General features: G+C 46.2%; 1 protein-coding gene across 4 annotated transcripts; it reads left to right on the top strand.

Annotated features, from left to right (window-relative positions):
* Positions 1-448: 448 nt before the first annotated feature.
* Positions 449-20,950, top strand: zfyve26 (zinc finger, FYVE domain containing 26). 4 transcript variants are annotated; one of them, XM_053620253.1, is made up of 41 exons: positions 449-878; positions 1,767-2,024; positions 2,192-2,267; positions 2,353-2,436; positions 2,860-3,319; positions 3,663-3,787; positions 4,132-4,296; positions 4,963-5,045; positions 5,169-5,302; positions 5,557-5,724; positions 5,990-6,502; positions 7,369-7,542; positions 7,849-8,000; positions 8,107-8,350; positions 8,433-8,696; positions 9,003-9,122; positions 9,311-9,481; positions 9,672-9,908; positions 10,050-10,155; positions 10,546-11,402; positions 11,599-11,780; positions 12,073-12,177; positions 12,311-12,433; positions 12,556-12,723; positions 13,089-13,338; positions 13,520-13,612; positions 13,865-14,046; positions 14,200-14,333; positions 14,508-14,536; positions 14,779-14,912; positions 15,072-15,292; positions 15,411-15,558; positions 15,696-15,905; positions 16,192-16,407; positions 16,533-16,730; positions 16,895-17,109; positions 17,228-17,390; positions 17,533-17,592; positions 17,741-17,923; positions 18,233-18,283; positions 18,395-20,950. In XM_053620253.1, the coding sequence occupies exons 2-41, from the start codon at positions 1,834-1,836 to the stop codon at positions 18,599-18,601; spliced, it is 7,596 nt and encodes a 2,531-aa protein (XP_053476228.1). In that variant the 5' UTR covers positions 449-878; positions 1,767-1,833; the 3' UTR covers positions 18,602-20,950. The 4 variants fall into 4 exon arrangements, with proteins under 4 accessions (XP_053476228.1, XP_053476227.1, XP_053476226.1 ...); XM_053620252.1 differs by having other exon boundaries at positions 14,776-14,912; XM_053620251.1 differs by having other exon boundaries at positions 5,990-6,511.
* The last annotated feature ends 34 nt before the right edge of the window (positions 20,951-20,984 follow it).

The following is a 20,984-nucleotide window of genomic DNA, read 5'->3' as shown; positions in this document are numbered from 1 at the left end:
AACACCTCTAACAATGACATGCTAATACAAACTTAGTAACAATGTACTTGTACTACTTAGTTTGCTGCTTCTGCAGATTTAAAGTCCATTTAAAGATTTTGCAGGCAAGACAACATACAGGAAATCTGGGACACGTAGACAGACTTGTTGTCTTTCACAGAAGCCTAAAAGATCAATTGTGTACATAAACCGAGAAAAAGTTTGTGACCTTTGTCCTCAGGGTTGCCACACTAGACTAAGGATTTTAAGGTTCCAAATAAATGTATTATTTAAAATGAAGCTTAGTTAAAAACATTATTGATATACATTTTAATTATATCTCTGTGTGTTTTCTATTATTATTATTATTTTTATTATTATTATTATTATTATTACTGATGATGATGATTAAATCAAATAGGCTAATAAAAAAAAATACAAAACAACCTATAACAAAAGATATTAGAACTAACAGGTAAGCAAATATATTTGCATATAAAATAATAAAGTGGGGTGATATATAAGCACATATTATTTATTATCTAATTATTTCTTTTCATGCCAACATTAAGTTTAATATGTAAATATAAATATAAACACGTTATATTCTGTGTGCAATGAAGAAAATACCCAAACGAAAAAGTATATATAATTTTGTCGCAATGTAAAAAATGAGCGCAACTTTCATTTAAAAAAAATATATAAATAAAATAAAATAAAATAAAATAAAAATATAACCTCTAAGAACGGAGTCAAATCTGGCAACTCATGAGTCACTTCCTGAATCGGCTGATAAAGTCACATGACACAGCTGTCATGGCGGCAGAGCTCACAGGGCGGTGTAGGTAGTTAGACTGTAGTTTCGCCGACATGTACCCACTTCTGGACAAAAACAAACCGTAAGTGCTGTGTTTTACAGTGTTATGCGATAATAAATAAGACTCTGAGGTGATGAACACCTTCCAGGGCCACTATTTCTCACCTGGAGCTATTAAAATCCTGTTTTTATCAGCGGTTTTATAAGTAAACTTTGGCTGTTGCATTGTAGACTATTACGTACTGTGACAGTACAAGACGTGAAGGTTCTAGTGAATACAAAGTAGTATTTATATGAATATCAGGAAGGTTTGTTTCTAGACGTTTCTGTTTCCCTGTAGGTTAAATGCCATGTGTGGTGTGAGTGGTCACCTGTCATGCTCCATCATAGTATCATAATCCTTTATACTCCAAAGCATGTCATCACTGATCCGGTTTAAAGTTGCTCTCTTTTGGGTTGTTCTTTTATTTTTCTTCTTATGTACTTCCTTTGTTTATCTAATTCATAGCCATCTCTGATCCTACCGTGACAGTAAAATTCAGGTAAATCAATATTTGGATGTTTAAAACTAGTTTATAGCGCTGTATGGTTTTAAAGGTGTGATATGGAATTTTTTCAACGTGTTACAAGATCTGTACTAATCGTATCATTTTAAAGGTGACGCAGAGAAACTCTGATTTACATTGTTACTATTTGGTGTATAAGGAGAGTTTCGTCACTGTTTGGTTGTGTTTTTTCATTTTTCTGGCCCGGAAATGAGCTCAGAACTACGCCGCTCTGCTCCACCTACTTTAAATCCAAAGGTAACTTAGTAGGATTTGTAGTTTCATCAGACGCAGGGTCGGTTAGGGGACACTGGAAAGGGTGGAAACTAATTAGAAACCACATCTTTAATATCGTTGGATGAGGAGTGCTTTGTGATGTGTCGTGACCTCTGTTTTGCACGTTCTGTATTTTGTGTCTACTGTAGATGAGCAGCTGTTTTCATCGGGATAAACACGCTAAACACTGACACACACCTGGGAAAGCGTGCCGTCATGCATCCGTTCGGCCGAGAGGAGGAGAGCTCCGTGAAGGACCTGTATGTCTTTTTCACTCAGTGTTTACGGCATGGCGAGTGGGAACTGGCCGCCGCTTGTGTCCGACAGCTCAGTCAGGCTGCCGGAGATGTTCCGTGGCGTCCTGACGACATCATCGCTGCGCTTATCGCGCGACCGTATCAACTTGCGTGAGTAGTGTCTCCTCACATTCGGACAGCTGTAATAAAACTCTGGTCTCTGTTGCGTTTCAGTTTCACTCGCGTTAGCATTCAGGCATTCTAGCTTAGGCAGTGTGTGCAGGTGGTCGGCTTGTGGCCATGGCTTTGGAGTTCACCTTCACCGTGTGGTTTTGTAGGTGGGAGACAGCGGGAAGTCCTCACAGACTCGCATGGTTCTGGCTGCAGGTGCTGGAGAAACACTCAAAAGACAAGGTGAAATACACTTTCAAATATAAGCGTCTCCGATGAGTTTCTGGACCTTGGATAATCCATATCACGTCTCCCTCCTGCACTGCAGGTGTCTCTCTCAGTCCGGAGAGAGCTAGCCTTCCTGCTGATTTTAGAGGAGCTCGGAGAGGAGGTGCCTCATTCTGTACTAAAGGTAAACCTCCCACTTCCTAGAACACTCATCATAATCATAACTTGGACCAGCTAACTTACTCTGCTTGTTTAGTCTGCACTCTTTCAGTGACTGACACACAAAGAGGCCACGCCGCCTTCAGTGAGACTGACAGGTAGAGAGGCCACGCCTCCATCTCTAGAAATGATAGGCTCAGAGACCATGCGTCTTTCGTTCAGCATGACAGGGTTATAAGCCACACCTTCTTCATTGAGCGTGCCGACCACACCTCCTTTGTAAGCATGACAAGCTTATAGGCCATGCCTCTTTCGTTGAGCATGACTGACTCATAGGCCACACCTCCTTCATTTTGCATGACAGGCACAGAGACCACGCCTCCTTCACCTAGTCCTAAGAATAATTCCACTGTAGCTTTTAACACTTTTTGGTTTCTCTCTCCCTCAGGAGCTGCATCAGGCCTTCCTGGAGTCTGAGCGTGTCGAGAGGAAGGACTCGCCCTCCGTTCTTCCTCTGAGTGACGCCGCTCTCTCCTCCATCCGCTCCACCCTCTCTGAGCGCAGTCCACGTCTGACCCACGCCCTGCTCCGCTTCCTGAAACACACGAACGTATCCAGCGTCTTTCTCCAATATCTCCTGGACCTTATGGAGGAGAAGGAGGGCAAGAGGAGTGAGGGATGGGCAGAGGAGGTGTGCGGCGCTCTGGCTCTTGCTCCGTGTGCAGCAGAGGCGGAGCTGGAGCGGCTGTGGGCGGGGCTATGGAGGGCAAGGGAAGGGCCTCTAAGTGAGGAGAGGGTGATGGGATGCCTGCTCCGACCTCAGAGTCACACTCTGCTCATGCACTACTGTGCCACAGCTCTGCGGCTCAACAGGGACAGGCTGCTCCAAGATGCAATGCACACACAGGGTGAGAGGGACAGGGGCTAACACACACAAACACATACACACACACACACATGCGCAGTGCTGGCTTAATTAGGACGTTGACATCTGATATTTCCTTCTTGTTTTTTAATTCTTCAATTTGTCTCATTTTTGGGGAAGTGAGAGTCTGTGGTCATTTTGTTATATTATCTCCACACACACACACACACACACACACACACACAAACACACACTCCTGAGGTCACATCTAGCTGTCACATGTAACATCTCAAAAATGCACATGACTGCACAATGGGCTGATGTAATATCTAATACTGTGTGTGTGTGTGTGTGTGTGTGTGTGTGTGTGTGTGTGTGTGTGTCAGTGGAGTTACCTGAAGCAGAGAGGCTCATGCTTGGCCTGTGTTGTCATGGTGACCGTCATGCAGCTTGGAAAGCCATCTACTTTGAGTGTTTGAGCAGTGGAAAGCACTTTCTGGAGCAGGTTCTGGTAAGAGTCTTTACCCCTCATCCACTCTTCCACTCTCCCTCATCTACTCATGCACTATCCCTTGTCCACTTATCCACTCTCCCTCGTCCACTCATCCATTCATCAACCTCCTTCATCCACTCACCCTATTGAGTGAATTACTAAACACACTCCAAACAGCCACTGCACAATATGCGGTATTAAAAATTATTCTCGGCTTAGCGAGGTGTCTAACGTTCTGTAAATTGGGAAGGTTTATAAATAAACCTGACATTTATATGATAATTATATTGATGTTTTACCCCATTTTTACAGTTTCTATTATTAAATTACTCATCTGTCTTCTTTTCTGGTTTTGTTGGTAGGTCACAGGGCTTGACCTCATAAAGAAGGAGGAGTTTTCTAAACTGGAGGCGTTGCTTGGGGTGGAGTTTCAGCCACTGTCCCGCCTCCTTCTTTTGCTGGGATGGAAACACTGCCAGAGCCTTGACTCCGCCCAGCGCCTCCTCAGGACTCTGCACCAACAGCAGGTCAGGAAATAAACACCTCAGACTGATAGAAAGAAATGGTGGAAAACCTAAAAGGTGTACTACACGATGCAGTAAAGCAGTTCCCATGCCCTGTGAGCAGGCCCAGACCCGTGTGTGTGTGTGTGACTTGTCTGCACTATAAAGTAGAATTTGTAAGTTTGTGCTGCTCTTTGGAATTGTGAGAGGAATTCATTGAGGGTATGTGAAGCAGGAAGTAAAGCAGGATGCTTTATCTTTTTTTAAAGATGTTGTGAAATACTCCAATCAATATTTTCTATTTTCAATAGAAATTTCTGTATTCACAGTTGTAGACTGTGTAAATTTAAGGTGGACTGCCAAATTGTACACACTTATCCAATACAATTATTGTATTATATTTATATCATACAATTATTTATTCAGTTGAATTGAGCAGTTGACTCAAGGACCCATCAGTGGGAGCTGCTGGGATTCAAACTCGCAACTTTCCGATCAGTAGTCTAGAGCTCTTACCATTGAGCCACCACTGCAAATATTCCACCTTAAATGTTTTAAATGAAATCTGTCTATCTGGAGAAAAAAAATTGAGCATGTATCTGGTGTAGTGTTTTTGTCACTTTACTCACGCTGTATACTTGTGTGTGTGTGTGTGTGTGTGTGTGTGTGTGTGTGTGTGTGTGTCTGTAGGCCAAAGACACTGTCCTCAGCGACTTTGCGAACGTCCTCTCATCTCAGTTAAGGGTGTTGGAGTGGTGTGCCAAAAACAACCTGTGAGTAGGAAGATTAGTCAAGCACAGAATGTAGGGGAGAATCCCAATCAAAATAACATTCAAATTCAGATTTCTGCATTTAAAAAAACCCCCAAAAAACAAATTCTGACTCTGTGTGAACAGTGAGATCTCCCATGAGGCCTTGCTGTCTCAGCTGCACAGTCTGGATCATCACTCTGCTCTCTATGTGCTGCACTCACTCACTCCTCTGGCTAAGTATGACGAGCAGAGAGTGTTGGAGCTGCTCCACGCCACAGGTAACACACACACACACACACACACACGCACGCACGTGCATGCATGCATGCATCCCCAATACTAGTATGTCAAAGAAGGCTACAGTATGCAAATAGAAATCTGTAATCATGTCTTATAAACTCCTGTTGTAAATACGTTTACTTTTGAAAACATGCATCGCTACTGTACTGCTTTTATAGAAAATTAACCGACACCTTCTGACCAATCAGAGTCCAGAATTCAACTCCTGACGCGACTTTATACTTTTTTCAAGGAGATTCTTTGTCTGGAGATGCTCAGAGCAGCTGCGTCCAGCGCAACATCACCATGTTCAGGGCCTTCTGTGCCATGAAATACGCCGTCTATGCCGTGTGTGTGAACACGCGTGTCTGCTGTTCAGATTTGGGTTCGGCGCAGGTACCGCAGAAGGAACAGGCTGAAGGTGTGTACAGTGAATAGTGACAAGTGAAGATTATGCAAACGTGATAGAAAGATGTCTGTTGTGTGTGACTTTTCTAGCCAAATTATCGTTTTTGCATGAGCCTAAATATAATATGCCTGTTTTGTAGCATATTTACGGTAGGCATGCTACTCTAGCAGTTACAGCAACGTAACACTGTACGACGTAACCCCTGGACACGCTAGCAGAAATCTGCATTACCATGGCAACAGTTATACACGAAATGACAAGACACTCCTCCCCCCAGGTCACTCGTCCCTGTTCCAGCATTACCTGTCGGAGTGTCAGCTCTACTTGGAAGCAGTTCCTACCATGTTTCGCCTGGAGCTCCTGGAGAACATCTTCTCGTTACTTTTCCTGTCCTTCTCTGACTTTGCCGAATCGAATCGCTCCGGCAAGGAGAGGAAACGGAGCGGCAGCACTGAAGAGAAGCGCAAAGAAGAGAACGGCGAAAGAGCAGCGCGCGAAGAGAAGGGCGAGTGTTCTGCGAGTGTCAAGTCTGGTCAGGTGACTTCGGGCTGTTGTGGCTTCCTGCTGAACCCTGGTACGATGGAGGGAGTCCTGCGGCTCCTCAGAGAGGGACTGGAGGGAATATGTGCCCTCGGGAGGACGCTGGAGGCCGAGGCGGAGCTGGCTCAGAGTCTGGGCTGCTCGGTTACGGTGGAGACGTTCAGCTCTCGCTTACAGAGGCTCTCCAAACACACGGCCGAGGCTCAGTGGAGGCTGCAGATCGTCACAACCAATCAGGGGAACCCAAGCGGTGAGTCAGGTGAAATTGTTTATATTTCATATAGATAATGCATGCATTGCGGTCTTCTCTTGTTTATTTTAGAGGTACAACAGTCGGATGCATAAAACATCAGCTAAGAGCGAATGTATTACTATTTATTGCTGGTTCGGTGTAATAAAATGTTATTCTGTGGGACATACATGCAAAAAGGCCACTGATACTGAGGCCACGCCTCCTTCATTAAGACCTACAAGCACATCGGCCACGCCTCCTTCATTAAGACCTACAAGCACATCGGCCACGCCTCCTTCATTAAGACCGACAAGCACATCGGCCACACCTCCATTAAGACCGACAAGCACATAGGCCACACCTCCGTCACTATGACTGAGATGCACATAGGCCACACCTCCGTCACTATGACTGAGATGCACATAGGCCACACCTCCGTCACTATGACTGAGATGCACATAGGCCACACCTCCGTCACTATGACTGAGATGCACATAGGCCACACCTCCGTCACTATGACTGAGATGCACATAGGCCACACCTCCGTCACTATGACTGAGATGCACATAGGCCACACCTCCGTCACTATGACTGAGATGCACATAGGCCACACCTCCGTCACTATGACTGAGATGCACATAGGCCACACCTCCGTCACTATGACTGAGATGCACATAGACCACACACAACTGACAAGTTGACACGAGTTGTTAAGTTATGCCCTGTGTATTGAGCAAATCTAGTGAATAGATAACTCTTTAGAATTTGGCCTCACTTGCATTATTGTTAAGAAATTTAAAATTGTGGTTAAATAACACAAACAAGAAATCTTTACTGTCGGCAAAGTAAAGTGTGTGTGCGCGTGTGCGTGCGTGTGTGTGCAGGTGGTCCGGCTCTACCCTCCCCAGGCCTGACCTCTGCTCTCCCCCTGAGGCGTAGCAGCAGCAGCAGCAGTGGTGTTTCTGGTGTCCGGAAGAAGAAGCGATCGCGTCGCCGTCGTCCCGAGCGACGCATGGCCTCCGAACGACAGAACGGAGAGATCAGCACCAGCGCTTCAGGTTGGTGTCACAGACACGTGTTTCATAAGCTTAATTTTAAGTTTGTAACGTTAGTTTGTTTTTTATATTTGACATTTTTTTACATGATTAGTTTAGTTGACATTTTTTACCTGTGGGTTCACTCATTTCTATTAATGTCTAGTAATTAAAAAAAAACCAAACATGTTTAAGGTATCATTTAACAGACTGCGAGTAAAAAAAAAAATTTTGTTTATATCTCAGTTTCTGATCTTTACAGATTTCTTTGATAATTTTGGCAGTTAAAAATGCTGAGTTTGGAGTGTGTTTTTTTCTTTGTTTTTCAAGACGGCAGTGGTGGCACCGTGCCAGTGTGTGTGGAGTATGAAGTGTGTTTTTGTGGAGGACCTCACAGCTGGCTCGTTCCCTCCATGCTCTCCCCGCCTGAGTCTCTCTTGATCTCCTGCATACGCAGAGGAAACTACGTGGAGGCTCATCAGGTTCCTTACACACTATTCTCTACACTGCAACACTATGTAGAACGCTACTATAGGACGTAAACTGTTTTGTGCAGCACCTAGATTGTGTGTATGTGTGTGTGTGTAGGTGATGCTGATGTTTGGGCTAGAGAATGCACCATGCTGTGGGGAGCTCTTCTTCATGGAGCGTTACCACGAGGTTCTGTCTGAGCTCGCTCAGGTCGAGCAGAAGATCGAGAGCCAGTCCCTTTCTTCGTTATCGTCCTCCACGGAGGCTCTGGGGTCAGTCGGGGTGACGGGACCGGGACGGAGCCGCCTGGGCAGCAGCAGCAGATCCACTCTGCAGAGCATCGGCAACGCAGCTGCAGCAGGTACGCACGCACCGTGATAATACGGCTCAGACTCAGAATCGGACAATTCATGCCTTTGACACGCTCGCTCTCTCTCCTTCAGGCATGGCGTTCTACTCCATCTCCGACGTCGCTGATCGTCTCCTGAGCTCTGCCTCTCGTCCTCTGGCCTGTCTGGAGGAGAACTACTGGCTCTCTCACCTTCTCTCTGACCCCTCAGACCCCCTGCGCCCTCTGCTGGAGGAGCTGAGTCCCGCTGGCATGGCCGCTTTTGACCTGGCCTGCTGCCAGTGCCAGCTGTGGAAGAGCTCAAGGCAGCTTCTGGAGACGGCTGAGCGGAGACTGCATGCTTCACTGGAGAGTCGAGGTGCGTGAGCGCACGTGTGTGTGTGTGTGTGTGTGTGTGTGTGTGTGTGTGTGTTTGAAGAAAAAAAGTCTCATCTCTGAAAAGTGGGAGGCCACAGAGGCCACACCTCCTTTGCTGAGAGGCACAGAGGCCACACCTCCTTTGCTGAGAGGCCCAGAGGCCACACCTCCTTTGCTGAGAGGCACAGAGGCCACACCTCCTTTGCTGAGAGGCACAGAGGCCACACTCTCATTCCCCGTCATTAAATCCATTGACTTCATGTACATTATTTCAATCCATGTACATTATTTCTGTTTTCACCCGCAGGTATGACACTGGACCGGGACGTTCATCATTCTGAAGGCGTTCGGGGATTTCCTTCTGTACTGCAGCAGATCAGTAAAATACTCAACAGAACAACGACCAGCAAAGGGCCACCCAAATCGGGTACACAAGCATTCATATTGTGTTACTCCTTTTTTGTTGTTAAATGATAGCGTATACCTGTGAACAACAACGGATTCATGCTTGAGATGTACATGTAATAAATATGCTCATAAAAGGGATGATGGAACAGAGAGGTGTACTAATGCAGTGATGCTGTATATCAATTTCTCGCTCTTTCTCGGTAAAAGACTCTAACAGAGACGAGGGTGGAGTCACGCCTCCGTTCGGCTGCAGCGCTCAGGAAGTCCTCCTCTGTAGTCACACGTCCCTCACGGAGGACGCCATCGCCACCCGCCTCATGCTCGTCCAGCGCCTCGAGGTCACACTGCAGACTCTGACCTCCGCCCTCGACATGGCCGGTAAGAGCTCGACGTTCATTGCTTTCTAAGATTGCAGTGAACAACGTCGTCTAATGACTTTTTGCAGCACTAACAGGACAACACTAAACTCGACTAAAACTCTGTCTGTCTAGAGAGATTATTTAGGAGGGAATGATGTGTGTTGTAATCCCAAGCAATTTACTCTCTGCTCTGTGATCGTCTGCTGCAGGGGAGAGTCAGTCGGCCAGCTCTGTCCTGACGTGTCTGTTGGACCAGGCAGGCCAGAAGCAGTCCGAGCTCGACTCGCACCCCGTCCGCTCTGCTATGAAACAGCTCTTGCGCTCCCTGGACCAGCTGTGCCCTTTCGAACTGGGCGGTGCCACCAGTAGTCCAGATTACATGCGCAGCTTCCTGGATTATATCAACATGCTGGCGTCAGTGCTGGTGCGCAGCCTGGGCTCCGAAGGTGAGATGTTCTTTTGGTTTTTTTAATGCATTTTTTCATTAAAATCCGAGTGAGGAAACTTTACCATAAGATGATAATATTTTCAGCTGCTGTGTGTGTGTGTGTGTGTGTGTGTGTGTGTGTGTGTGTGTGCGCGTTCAGATCAGAGTTCGGCGGTGAAATTGGGGAATCCTCTGCTCGTGCTGCTGCAGTCGCCACATCAGCTCCTCTCACACCTGCTCTTCGACAGACAGGTCACACCCGACAGGTACAACATATAGATCTGGCTTAGTAATTAAAAATGTATAATAATAAAAAATTTAAAAGGAAATTAGTAACATTAATAAATATTAATGACAAACAAAACTGTGAACAAAAGTGATACTCAATTAACTAATTATCATATTAACTGTTTAATAACAATTAACATCAAATTAAAAAAAAACACTAAAAATAAAAAAATATATAATTTTTTCTGTTTTCTCTTGGTTTTTTTATCCATTTGATAATTTTTCTTTTTTCATTTAAAATGTTTTAATTTATTTTGATCTCTTTCTGTCCTTTAAAATTGGTGAAGATCAGTGCGAGTCTTACTTCCATGGAGTGTGTGTGTGTGTGTGTGTGTGTGTGTGTGTGTGTGTGTGTGTGTGTGTTTTAGGTTACTGTCTCTGCTGCATCAGGAGGGTCTGCATGTAAACGTCCAGCAGGTCATAGTGCAGCGCTGCTGTGATCCACTCCCTCTCTGGGTCCCTCCCTCCATGAAGGGCGCAGGAGCCGAAGGAGGAGCTTTCTGCCCATCCAGCATCGCCTCTCTCCTCCATCAGCACACTCAGGAGCGAACTTTCACCGTCGACCTTTCTGAACCTCCCACCGTCTCCGAACCCAGCTCGGAATCTGAGGCGTCGGTCGAAAACAGCGTCTCCCCCGTTCTCTCCACCTCTCCTCCTTCTCCGTCTTTGTCTTCATCCTCGTCCTTCTCTTCATCGTCATCATCGTCCTCTGTGTCTTCTTTCCTCCTCACAGCCTCCGCTCTGTCGTTCCTGAAATCCCGCTCTCCGCTCGTCGCTGTCCTGGTGTTGCTCAGCGTGAGTAGGGTGGAGATCGCCCGCGTGGCGTCCTCTCCGTGGCCCGGACTGCCTTCGTATTTTCGAAGCGTTGGGCGTAAAGAAACTCCGCTGGACTTGGAGCAGATCTCCAAAGAGGTCGAAGCTTTGCTCGCGTCCTTCCCTATCCTCAAGGCCTTCCTAGTGGACATGGCGGCGCCCTTGCTGGGGTCGTCTCCTGACGCTGAAGAAGGCGTCGGAGCGGCCCTGAGCAGGAAGTCGGGCACAGTGGCCGTGCTCTTCTCCGGGTCTCAGGATGGAACGGGTCAGGCGATAGTGGGTGAAGCTTTCCAGCAGGCTTTGAGCACCGGAGACCTGAACCGAGCTCTGAGCCTGCTGGACCTCTACGCACAAAACTGCAGCCAGAAGGGGGCGCTACGGGACAGACTGCTCGCCTGCACCACCCTGGCAGGTACGAGTTTATATCTGTTCGTTCACGCTGAGCATTCAGGACCGTGTTAGAACAAATGAGAGCAAAACATCTGCTTAGACGTTCACAGTGTGTCTTTTTGTTTTGACTTTGAATATGTAAATATTATGAAATTGTGAATAATACTTGAACATATTGCAGTTCTATATATTGGGGGATTTTTTTTATACATGTACAGAGCAGCTGTTCCGGGTGAAGGACTGGGAGCTGCGAGCCCGTGTGGCGCTGCAGGGTTTGGAGCGATGGCCTCTTCACAGCTGCCTGGAGCTGCTGCAGTTCTGCCTCAGTGACTCGAGCCCAGATCACACGCTCACGCCCCAGCTGCGGCAGAGAAAACATGAACTCGACATGTACAACAGGGTGTGTGTGTGTGTGTGTGTGTGTGTGTGTGTGTGTGTGTGTCAGTCTCAGTCTCATACTATGCTCCCTGGACCTATCTGTGGCATATATTTACTCACACTCACCAGATTCTACCTTAGTAAAACGTGTGTGTTTTGGGAGTGGGCTTTGTACAGAACACTGAAGAGGGATTTGCATCTGTATGGATTTCGACTTTCTGCTAACCTCAGAGTTGCTTTAAAGGATGTGATAGTGTAATCTTATTTGTCATCCTGTGTGTGTGTGTGTGCGTGTGTGTGTGTGTGTTGTGTAGATGCTGAGCCTACAGCCTCCACTGGAATGGCAGACGTGGCAGGAGTTGAAGGAGGAGTCGAGCAGAAACCCAGAGTCCATGTTCTCCCTTTTGCTGAAGACACAGGTCAGTCTGACAATACTTCATAAATTAGGTTAAATAAATTGTGATCATCTGCAGACGTTTCACCTCTGTGCTCAAGTGAGGCGGCTTGTGCTCATTGTACTCATTCATTTGGTGTGTGTGTGTGTGTTACCAGGAGTTTGATTTGTGTGCTCAGTGGGTGCAGCTGTATCCCGTATCGGAGCAATCTAAACTGCAGCTCCAGACTGAACACCTGCTCCATCTGCTGGAGAACGGCTTAACCGAGGACACCTTCCAGGTCCGACAGCGTGCACAAACATTCTGACAAAAAACCCCTCTGAGTCAGAGCGTTACTTCTAGGCGGAATTGTTCATAAAAACCTGTAATATAAAATGTACTACCTCCTTTCCCTGGCTCTAGCTTCTCGAGGGCCTTCCTGATTCGCTGGAGGTTAGCGAGCGCGCGCTAGATCAGAGGCCCGGATTGGCTGCCTGCCACTTCCTGTCTGATTACCTCACGCTGCACTTTCAGAGCCGGATGACGCCAGCACGTAGACGCCACATACACGCCCTGCACCTGGGCTCTAAGGTGTGTGTGTGTGTGTGTGTGTGTGTGTGTGTGTGTGTGTGCATGTTTATACACGTGTGCACATGTTTGGCCCTAACCAGGAGTGTGTTTCTTTCTGTCTGGGAAGATATGATGTTACGAGACTTGATCAGTGCGTTGATTCAGTACGATTCAGTGTTGTTTCAGTATGATTCGGTTGGATTCAAAAGTTTTCCAAACGAACAAACAAAAAAAAAAGTGTTAGCTTTGAGGACTGGGAGGCCACGCCTCTTTTCCTGTGACAAGCACAGAGGCCACGCCTCCTAGCAAGAAAGTCCTGTTCGTTTTAGCATGCTAGTTGTGCAAAGCAGAGTTTATTATTGTATTTCCTAACTCGGCTTCCCCAGGTGTTGCTGACACTTCCGGAAGCTGCTCGGCAGGACTACTTCCAGCTGCTGGCGGATCCTCTGCTCATGCTGGAGCAGCTGTTGATGAACCTGAAGGTGGAATGGTTGTCGGTCGCCGTCTCGACCCTCCGGAACCTTTTACCGACCCAGGAAGCGGGAATCACCAACCTGGATATCGACACACTGCTGGCTGAGTACGCAAAGAACGCCCTGGACTTCCCCTACGCCCCCCGAGAGAGGGCACGCAGCGGTGAGGGCAAAAACTTCCCACACAATGATGTACAACCATAAATATGTTCAACTTGTCCCAAAAGATAGTAGTTAATCAGCCATCGAGACTTTATGAATTTTAAGGTTCTCACAATTCTGTCATTACCGTGAAAGAAAAGTACAGTTTCGTTTATTAACTTATTTCCTGTTTGTGTTTTTAGACTCGGTGATCAGCTTGCAGGACGTGCTGCTGCAGTGTCCCGTTCAGGAGAGCGCGTCGTCTTCTCCTAGCCGCACCCCGCCTCCCTCGACAGGTCTGCCGCTTGTGCCTCTGCATTCATTCGTTAGCTGCTCGTTAAAAAGTCACGGAAAAATCCGATCAGAAAGCCTCTTTAACGTCACTCATTTCACAAAGTGACTGTTGTGGCGATCACCAAGGGGAGTGGCCTGTCGCCAAGGTGATCCGAGGCCCGGCCCGTCATAAGACAGATTAAACCCAAAATGAATTTTAATCCTCAAACGTGTCGTCATGGAAACCTAAACTTTGCTGTTGGTCCTATGTGCAGGCGGCACTCCCATGCATACTCCATCCAGCTCCAGCCATGAACAAGACAGAGGTTCGGGTGGGAAGAAGCCCCGCCCCTCGTCCATGTTCACCCCTCCAGAGAAAACCCCGGAGCGTAAAGACTGGATTCCTGACCACCACAGGCACATCTGCATGGTCTGTCAGAGAGAGAGATTCACCATGGTGAGGCCTAGAGAGAAGAGTGTGTGTGTGTGTGTGTGTGTGTGTGTGTGTGTGTGTATAGGACTAACAGGTTGAATTCACTTGTTAGGCTGTAATATGTTAGGCTTGTTATCTTTAGCTATTAATCGTAGCTATTATCTTTCTCTCTGTCAGTTTAACCGGCGGCATCACTGCAGGCGCTGTGGCCGCTTGGTGTGTCACGCCTGCTCCAGCAGGAAGATGGTGGTGGAGGGGAGTGAGGAGCCCGTGAGAGTGTGTGACCAGTGCTACAGCTTCTTCCACACAGCGTAAGCACACACACACACACACACACCCCTATATGTATACACAAGTTAGCCCTAACTGTAGCTGTACTGTGCAATATAAAAGGTCCATGGTGCTGTATGATATTCTGTACATGCTTTCTCACGCGCGTTCTCACACTTTCTCACACGCGTTTTCTCACACTGTCTTTTTCGCAGTTTGGATGAAGAGCTGGAGCAGGCCGAAGGTATCGCATTCAATCCAAAATGTTTCACCATACTGACTGTTTCTGTCCGTCCATTTTGACTACAAGAGTAAACGATTTAATTATCATAAAGAATGAACACTCATTATTATTATTATTATTATTATTATTATTATTATTACTATTATTTTTATTTGAAATGCCGCCGTTAAGATGGTAGTTGGTGAACAAAACTAGATAAGTAGCGTGAGAGAAAAATGTGTAACACGCTTTGTCTCCAGTAGCAGGCAGTCCGGTGTCTGCTGAGGGAACGCTAGACGGCGTCCTCTGTCTCCCTGAGGTTCCTCAGAGGCAGTACAGACTCAGTCCCAATGCAGCAGAGAACCAGCAGCTACACAACGAATTCTACTACGAACAGGTCCATGTTTACCTCCGTCTGTCTGTCTGTCTATATACCTGACTTTCTCTTTGTCTGTCTCTCTTTCTTTCTGTTTATCTTTCTGTCTGATCCCAAAGTCACTCTGGTGTGTGTTTGTGTGAGTTCATATCTCTCTCTCTCTCTCTCTCCCTCTCTCAGGCACCAAGCGCGTCCCTGTGTGTGTCCATCCTCAGCCTTCACAGTGACCACGCCGCCTGCGGTCGCCAGCTGATTGGTCACTGCCGCTCGATCTCATGCAAACTGACCAATCCTGAGGTGGACGCTCGTCTCCTGACCGACGTCATGCAGCAGCTCATGTTCAGCGCTAAGCTGATGTTTGTAAAAGCTGGACGCAGCCAGGACTTGGCTCTGTGTGACAGGTCAGACCACACACACTCTCTCTCTCACTCACACACACACACACACACACATCCTACAGTTCTCAAAGACACACTGATGTGTTCCTATGTTCTGTGTTTCATCTCTCGCCACTTACAGCTACATCAGTAAGGTGGACGTGTTGAAGATCCTGGTCAGTGCTAACTATAAGTACATCCCGTCTCTGGACGACATTTTGGAGACGACGGCAGTGACGCGTCTGAGGAACCAGCTGCTCGAGGCAGAGTATTATCAGCTGGCTGTGGAGGTGAAGAGGTTTTACGTCACTCTTTGAAGAAGGCTTTCAAGAATCCGACTTTCGACTAGATCGTGCTGATGCTCAATAGTCACACAAATACAGAGTTTTATGTTTTAGTTCTCACCATACCCCCCCGCTCACCTCAGGTGTCTACCAAAAGCGGTCTGGACCCGAGCGGCGTGTGGCACGCGTGGGGCATGGCGCTCCTGAAGGCGAGATGTCTGAGCGCAGCCCGGGAGAAGTTCGCACGCTGCCTGAAAGCTCCGGTGGACAGAAACCAGCTGAACCTGGGGTCACGACTGCTGCAGGAGATCGTCCAGCACCTGGAGTCTACCACACGACTCGCGTCGAGCCCGGTGAGGACAGAGACAGCTCAGCTCAGACATCCGCACACAGGATTTTCACTTAGAGCTCGAGATATTCAGAAGCCTGGTGCATTTTAAATTCACTCTTGATTTTTTAAAAACTTTTTTTGTTTCCCCCCTTAAAATCCTACTGAAATAAATAATGTTTAGCCAGATTGCGTTTGTCTAATTATATGTTGTTTAAACATTTCAACAATTCGGTGTGAAGAAATATACCATATACTAATATTGCAGTGTATTCTGCCTCTTTGTGTGTGCGTGTGTGTGTTTGTTACAGACAGCAGATAACGACCTCCTGGCGTCCCTGACCGAGCTGGAGGAGGCTCTGCGCGATACGTCACCGGCGGACCGGACGGAGAACCGGTTGCAGCGCTTTGGACACCATCAGGAGTGTGTGTACTACCTGATGAGCTACGGCACACACCTGAGTCTCGTTTCCTTCTACCTGCGTCACGACTGCCTGAAGGACGCACTCACATATCTGCTCAGCAAGGTTACACGCACAATACACGCCGTCCTAAAGTACTGTCACGTTCACTGGGTAAATGCGCTAGCGTTTTCTTGGATGACTTTTGGATGGAGACGGATCGAGTGTCTGGTTGTCTCGATGTTCTGCAGGAGTGTCCAGAAGACGTGTTTCTGGAGGGCGTGCTCCAGCCGTGTTTGGAACGAGGCCGATTGGGCGTCCTGCAGGGGCTCCTGGAGAGTCTGGACGCTACGTTGGAGAGCTGGGGGCGATACCTGATACCAGCGTGCCAAATGCTCCAGCGCAAGGGTTATTACCATACCCTGTACCAACTACAGCAGTTCATGATGGTACCGAACACACATTTTAGATAGAAGAGGAACTTTCATGGTCTAAAGTCGAGTTTTTGTTGAACGCAGCACATATGACATATATAATTATTATTATTATTATATATATTTGTAAGTACTAATAAATATGTTGCATCATTTTGCGTGTGTGTGTGTGCATTCAGGACCACGTCCGAGCGGCTATGACGTGTATCCGCTTCTTCACACACAAGGCTCACTCCTACGTGCAGTTGGGTGAGCAGCAGCGCTGGCTGGTCCGAGCCAAAGAGCACCTGAGGGCCTTCCTACAGGAGCAACAGAACCGCCGCAAAACCTTCTCTTCTTCCTCATCGTCGTCATCCTCCTTCAGGAAAAAAATGAGCTCCAGCGACGTCTCCAGGTCAAACACCTCACCTGGATTAGGAAATGAGCGAAATCAGGAGCTCCTTGACAATGATTAACCCTAACCCTTGGTTATACGGTGATTAACAGGGACTGTTGTGTTGTATTTCGGTTAGACACATGAACACCATCATGCTGCAGCTGGAAGTGACACGTTTTCTGCATCGATGCGAAAGCTCCTCCTCCTCTAGAGCCGCCACAAGCCCCACCCCTACAGGCAACAGTGCCCCGCCCACTCTTTTTGGAGGAAGTCCCATGAAGGTGGATGTGGCCTGCAGGGTGAGCTGCCCACACTTTTTGGGAGCGAGGGATCGATGTTCTGTTTGCTGACACGTGGTGACGTCAGAGGATATTCATGTTCATGCACTGCTTCTGTGTGTGTGTGTGTGTGTGTGTGTGTGTGTGTGTCCTCTCTCTGTAGGTGATGCTGGGGGGCAAAAACATTGAGGAGGGGTTCGGCATTGCTTATCGAGTCATACAGGTGATCTGATTCACATCGTTCACATCGACCATATAGAACGATATACAGCCGAGTCCAAACATTTCAGTCCGGTACTGAGCTCTGTATTTGATCCAACACTCTTGCTATCTCTCTCACTCTTTCTCTCTCCGTCCTTGTGTATTCGCAGGATTTTCAGTTGGACGCTCTGGCTGTGTACATGCGTGTTGGTCAGCGGTTGGTGAGTCTGCGTGAGTACCAGGCCATACGCCAGCTGCTGAAGTGTGTGAGCGAGTCAGGAACCGCCACCAAACATGACTGCGACACCATTGTGCTCAGCTGCGTCTCGGCCTGGGACAAAAACCCTGCTGATGTGAGTCGAAATCCGTCGAAATGACAGTCCTAAAGAATATTATGGCTGTAGGTTAATTATGGATCGGTGCTCTGCCGCCTGTGTTGACGGTTCTGGAAAGGATCTTGGACGTAAACAAAAATGTGTCCTCAAACTAGGAGTGTTTTCTGATATAGAGGGTAAATTTGTTCTAGGAAAACCAAACTGATGTTGTAAGTTTACATTTTCTAAATGATATTTTCTCTGATTGTATTTTTATCAGTAAAGCTGAAGATCGATATACTGTCACGGACCTAAACGAAAGCTTGTGTTTGATCTGTTCTCTTTCAGGCCAAAGAGTTGGAGGCTCTGATTTTGGAGTCCAAATCCACAGAGAATAAAGTAATCTTCCTTCCATTTCTTTGGTTTTCTCCTATTAAAAACAATTTTAGTACTGTTTTAATAATACCATCTAATAAATACAAATCCTCATTTCTGTGTGTGTGTTTGTAGATTAAAGCGTACCTGATGTGCAATAAGCTGAGGGCGGCGTATCTCCTGGCGGTGAAGCTGGACCCTGTGAAGGCGTGTGTGCTCGTACAGGACGTCCTCCAGGCCGCCGAGGTCTCGAGCGACTCCGTCATGCAACAGATCTGCCGTCAGTGGCTCTCGGAACACCAGGAGCCGGCGTCACGGAAGCACCACGGCAACAAAAGGTAGCATCGGTGGCTAAATTTCTGACCGACTGTAGCTTCAAAAGGCCGACTGGGCCTCAAAGCTTCGCTCTGTTTGAGCGGTCGGGGGTTTGAGAGACGCTTGAATTGAACCACCGACATCCCTCGTGGTGTCACATGATCAGGTCAGGTGACTTTACGGCCACATCCATAACCGACCCTTAGTAGTTTGCCGTAAGGACATGTCTACACGAGCGCAAAGGTTCTTTTTAAAGGCAGCATATTCGACGCAGTACTATTCACTACAGGGTAATAAATCTTATAAAAGCCAGTTCGGAACATCTTAAAAACCACTAACAATTTTACTGCGCCTTTCTCAAACAGATGCACATGCTCTTAATTGAACAGTCTGACTGAAAATAAAACGTACACACTTTCCCCCTACTACTTCATACGCAGTCAATCATGCCAAGACTGGAGCTTTGAGGCTAACACGGCTAACAAGTAAGAGAAGCTAATAGCTACCAGTTTACCTTTTTACAAATAAAATGCATACGTAAACCATACGTAAATCCTCACACTCCTGCTTCATAGAAAACCGTAAGCTCTCCTGGGGGGGAAAACAAAGTCAGTATTAAAAAAATACAATTTTTTACATACATAAATTTGAACTATATTGTTATATAATATAGTTTTTGTTTTTTTTAACACAATTTACACTGCAATGTCTTTTTGTCCACATTTACAGTCTCAAAATCCGCATAAGCACCGAACAACTCTACAAAGCCTCTAAGCTTCCATTACTTGTTAACGACGATAGTCTCGGCGCTCACTAAAGAAGCTAAGTCAGCTAACGTTGGCTAACGTCTTGGTTGATCGTATACAGTTGACCTAAGGGAAATGCTGTGTATTCCTTTAATGGCTGAGTTTGGGCTCAATAAATCTGTCAGCATCCAGTATTAGCCTCATTTTAATTTCCTACCTCAGATAAATAGGGTGCTTCCTTCTCGTTCCTTACCGATTCCACTTTGTTTCGCTGTGTCTCGGCTTATGCGAGTTAAACCATGCAAATTTTTCATATTATACTGTAGTCTTAAGTTCTGTTAGTCATTGATTAGTAGGTTCTGTATTCGGGCCACATAAAGTGTTTCTTTGCATTAGCATTCTCATTAGCATTCATGTATTGTCACATTGTCTTAATTCATGTATTGCTACACCTTAATTACAATGCAGTGCACTATTTGGGGAGTATTGTGCTTTTGTAAATCGTGTAGGAAACCGAGGGGATTTGAATAGTACCTTAAGTCATATTCTAGTCAATTGGATTACATGAGATAAGCTGACAGGATTTCTCACCGCATTTTTCAGTCTTTTATTAAGACTGGACTTCTGGTTGGATTTAATGTCATGTTCTTGCTAGCAAGCTAACCTGCACTAATCTGACAGGATTTCTCACAGGATTTTGTCATGTACTCTCCAGCTAAAACAACCCAGTCTCATTTGCCAGGATTTCTGCCAGAATTTGGTCATACTCTCACTAGCAAGCTCGCGTACTTCATTTCTGACAGGATTTCTAAATCGTATTCGTACTAGCTAGCTAACATTATGTCAGGATTTTAAATTTGTGTAGGATTTCTCAGTCCTTTTCTGGCTAGCAAGCTAACGTGAGCTCTTCCGACAGGAGTTTAAGAAATGAGTATGGTTTCCCTTGAGAAACATTTTGCAATGCTATTGTTTAACCAATACGGAAAACCTGAATGTTATAGATTTACTGTGGTATATACGCTTCCTCTGAACGAGGGCATTAGTGATAAAAATAAAACGACATAATAAGGGATTTCTGCGAACAGCACAGATGTATAAAGCACTTGTTAAAAATTTTATCATTCTAAAAGAATATTATAACATATAATCTGCTGCACGAGCAATACTGACTGGAAAGCTCTCTGAAATGATTAGCATTGCCCTTGGATGAAAGTCTGTCAAGTTTATTTGGTGTGTGTGTGTGTGAGTGAGTGAAAATTTGTCACGTTTTTCCTGTAGTGTGTGTGATATGGCATCCCATCTTGTGTCTGACCCATTCTGTAATTGAGAACGTCTTCTAGGACATGTTTCCAGACTGATTTCTGTGATGCAGAATCTACTTCTTTACAATTCTTTGTTTTCTTTTCACTGTTTGCCTTTAATCAATCACTTGAATCAATCGGTTCATTGGATAACTCAATACTTAAAGGGAAATAATGTGATTTTGCTCTATGGACACAGTGATGTCAGATAACAGCAGATAATGTTTACACTGTCCTTTGCACAGAATAAATAAGATTGATGCATGTAAATACAGTAAATACAGTCAGATATAAATGGAATTAAATCCTGCCAAATGTTGAAGCAATAACCTTTCTTTGTCTCGAGTCAGTTTGATTTTGGGG

This window comes from Ictalurus furcatus, chromosome 3, assembly GCF_023375685.1.
Source record: "Ictalurus furcatus strain D&B chromosome 3, Billie_1.0, whole genome shotgun sequence".
Taxonomy (NCBI): domain Eukaryota; kingdom Metazoa; phylum Chordata; class Actinopteri; order Siluriformes; family Ictaluridae; genus Ictalurus; species Ictalurus furcatus.
Note: the sequence above shows the minus strand (reverse complement) of the source record. Positions and strands in the feature narration are given on the sequence as shown.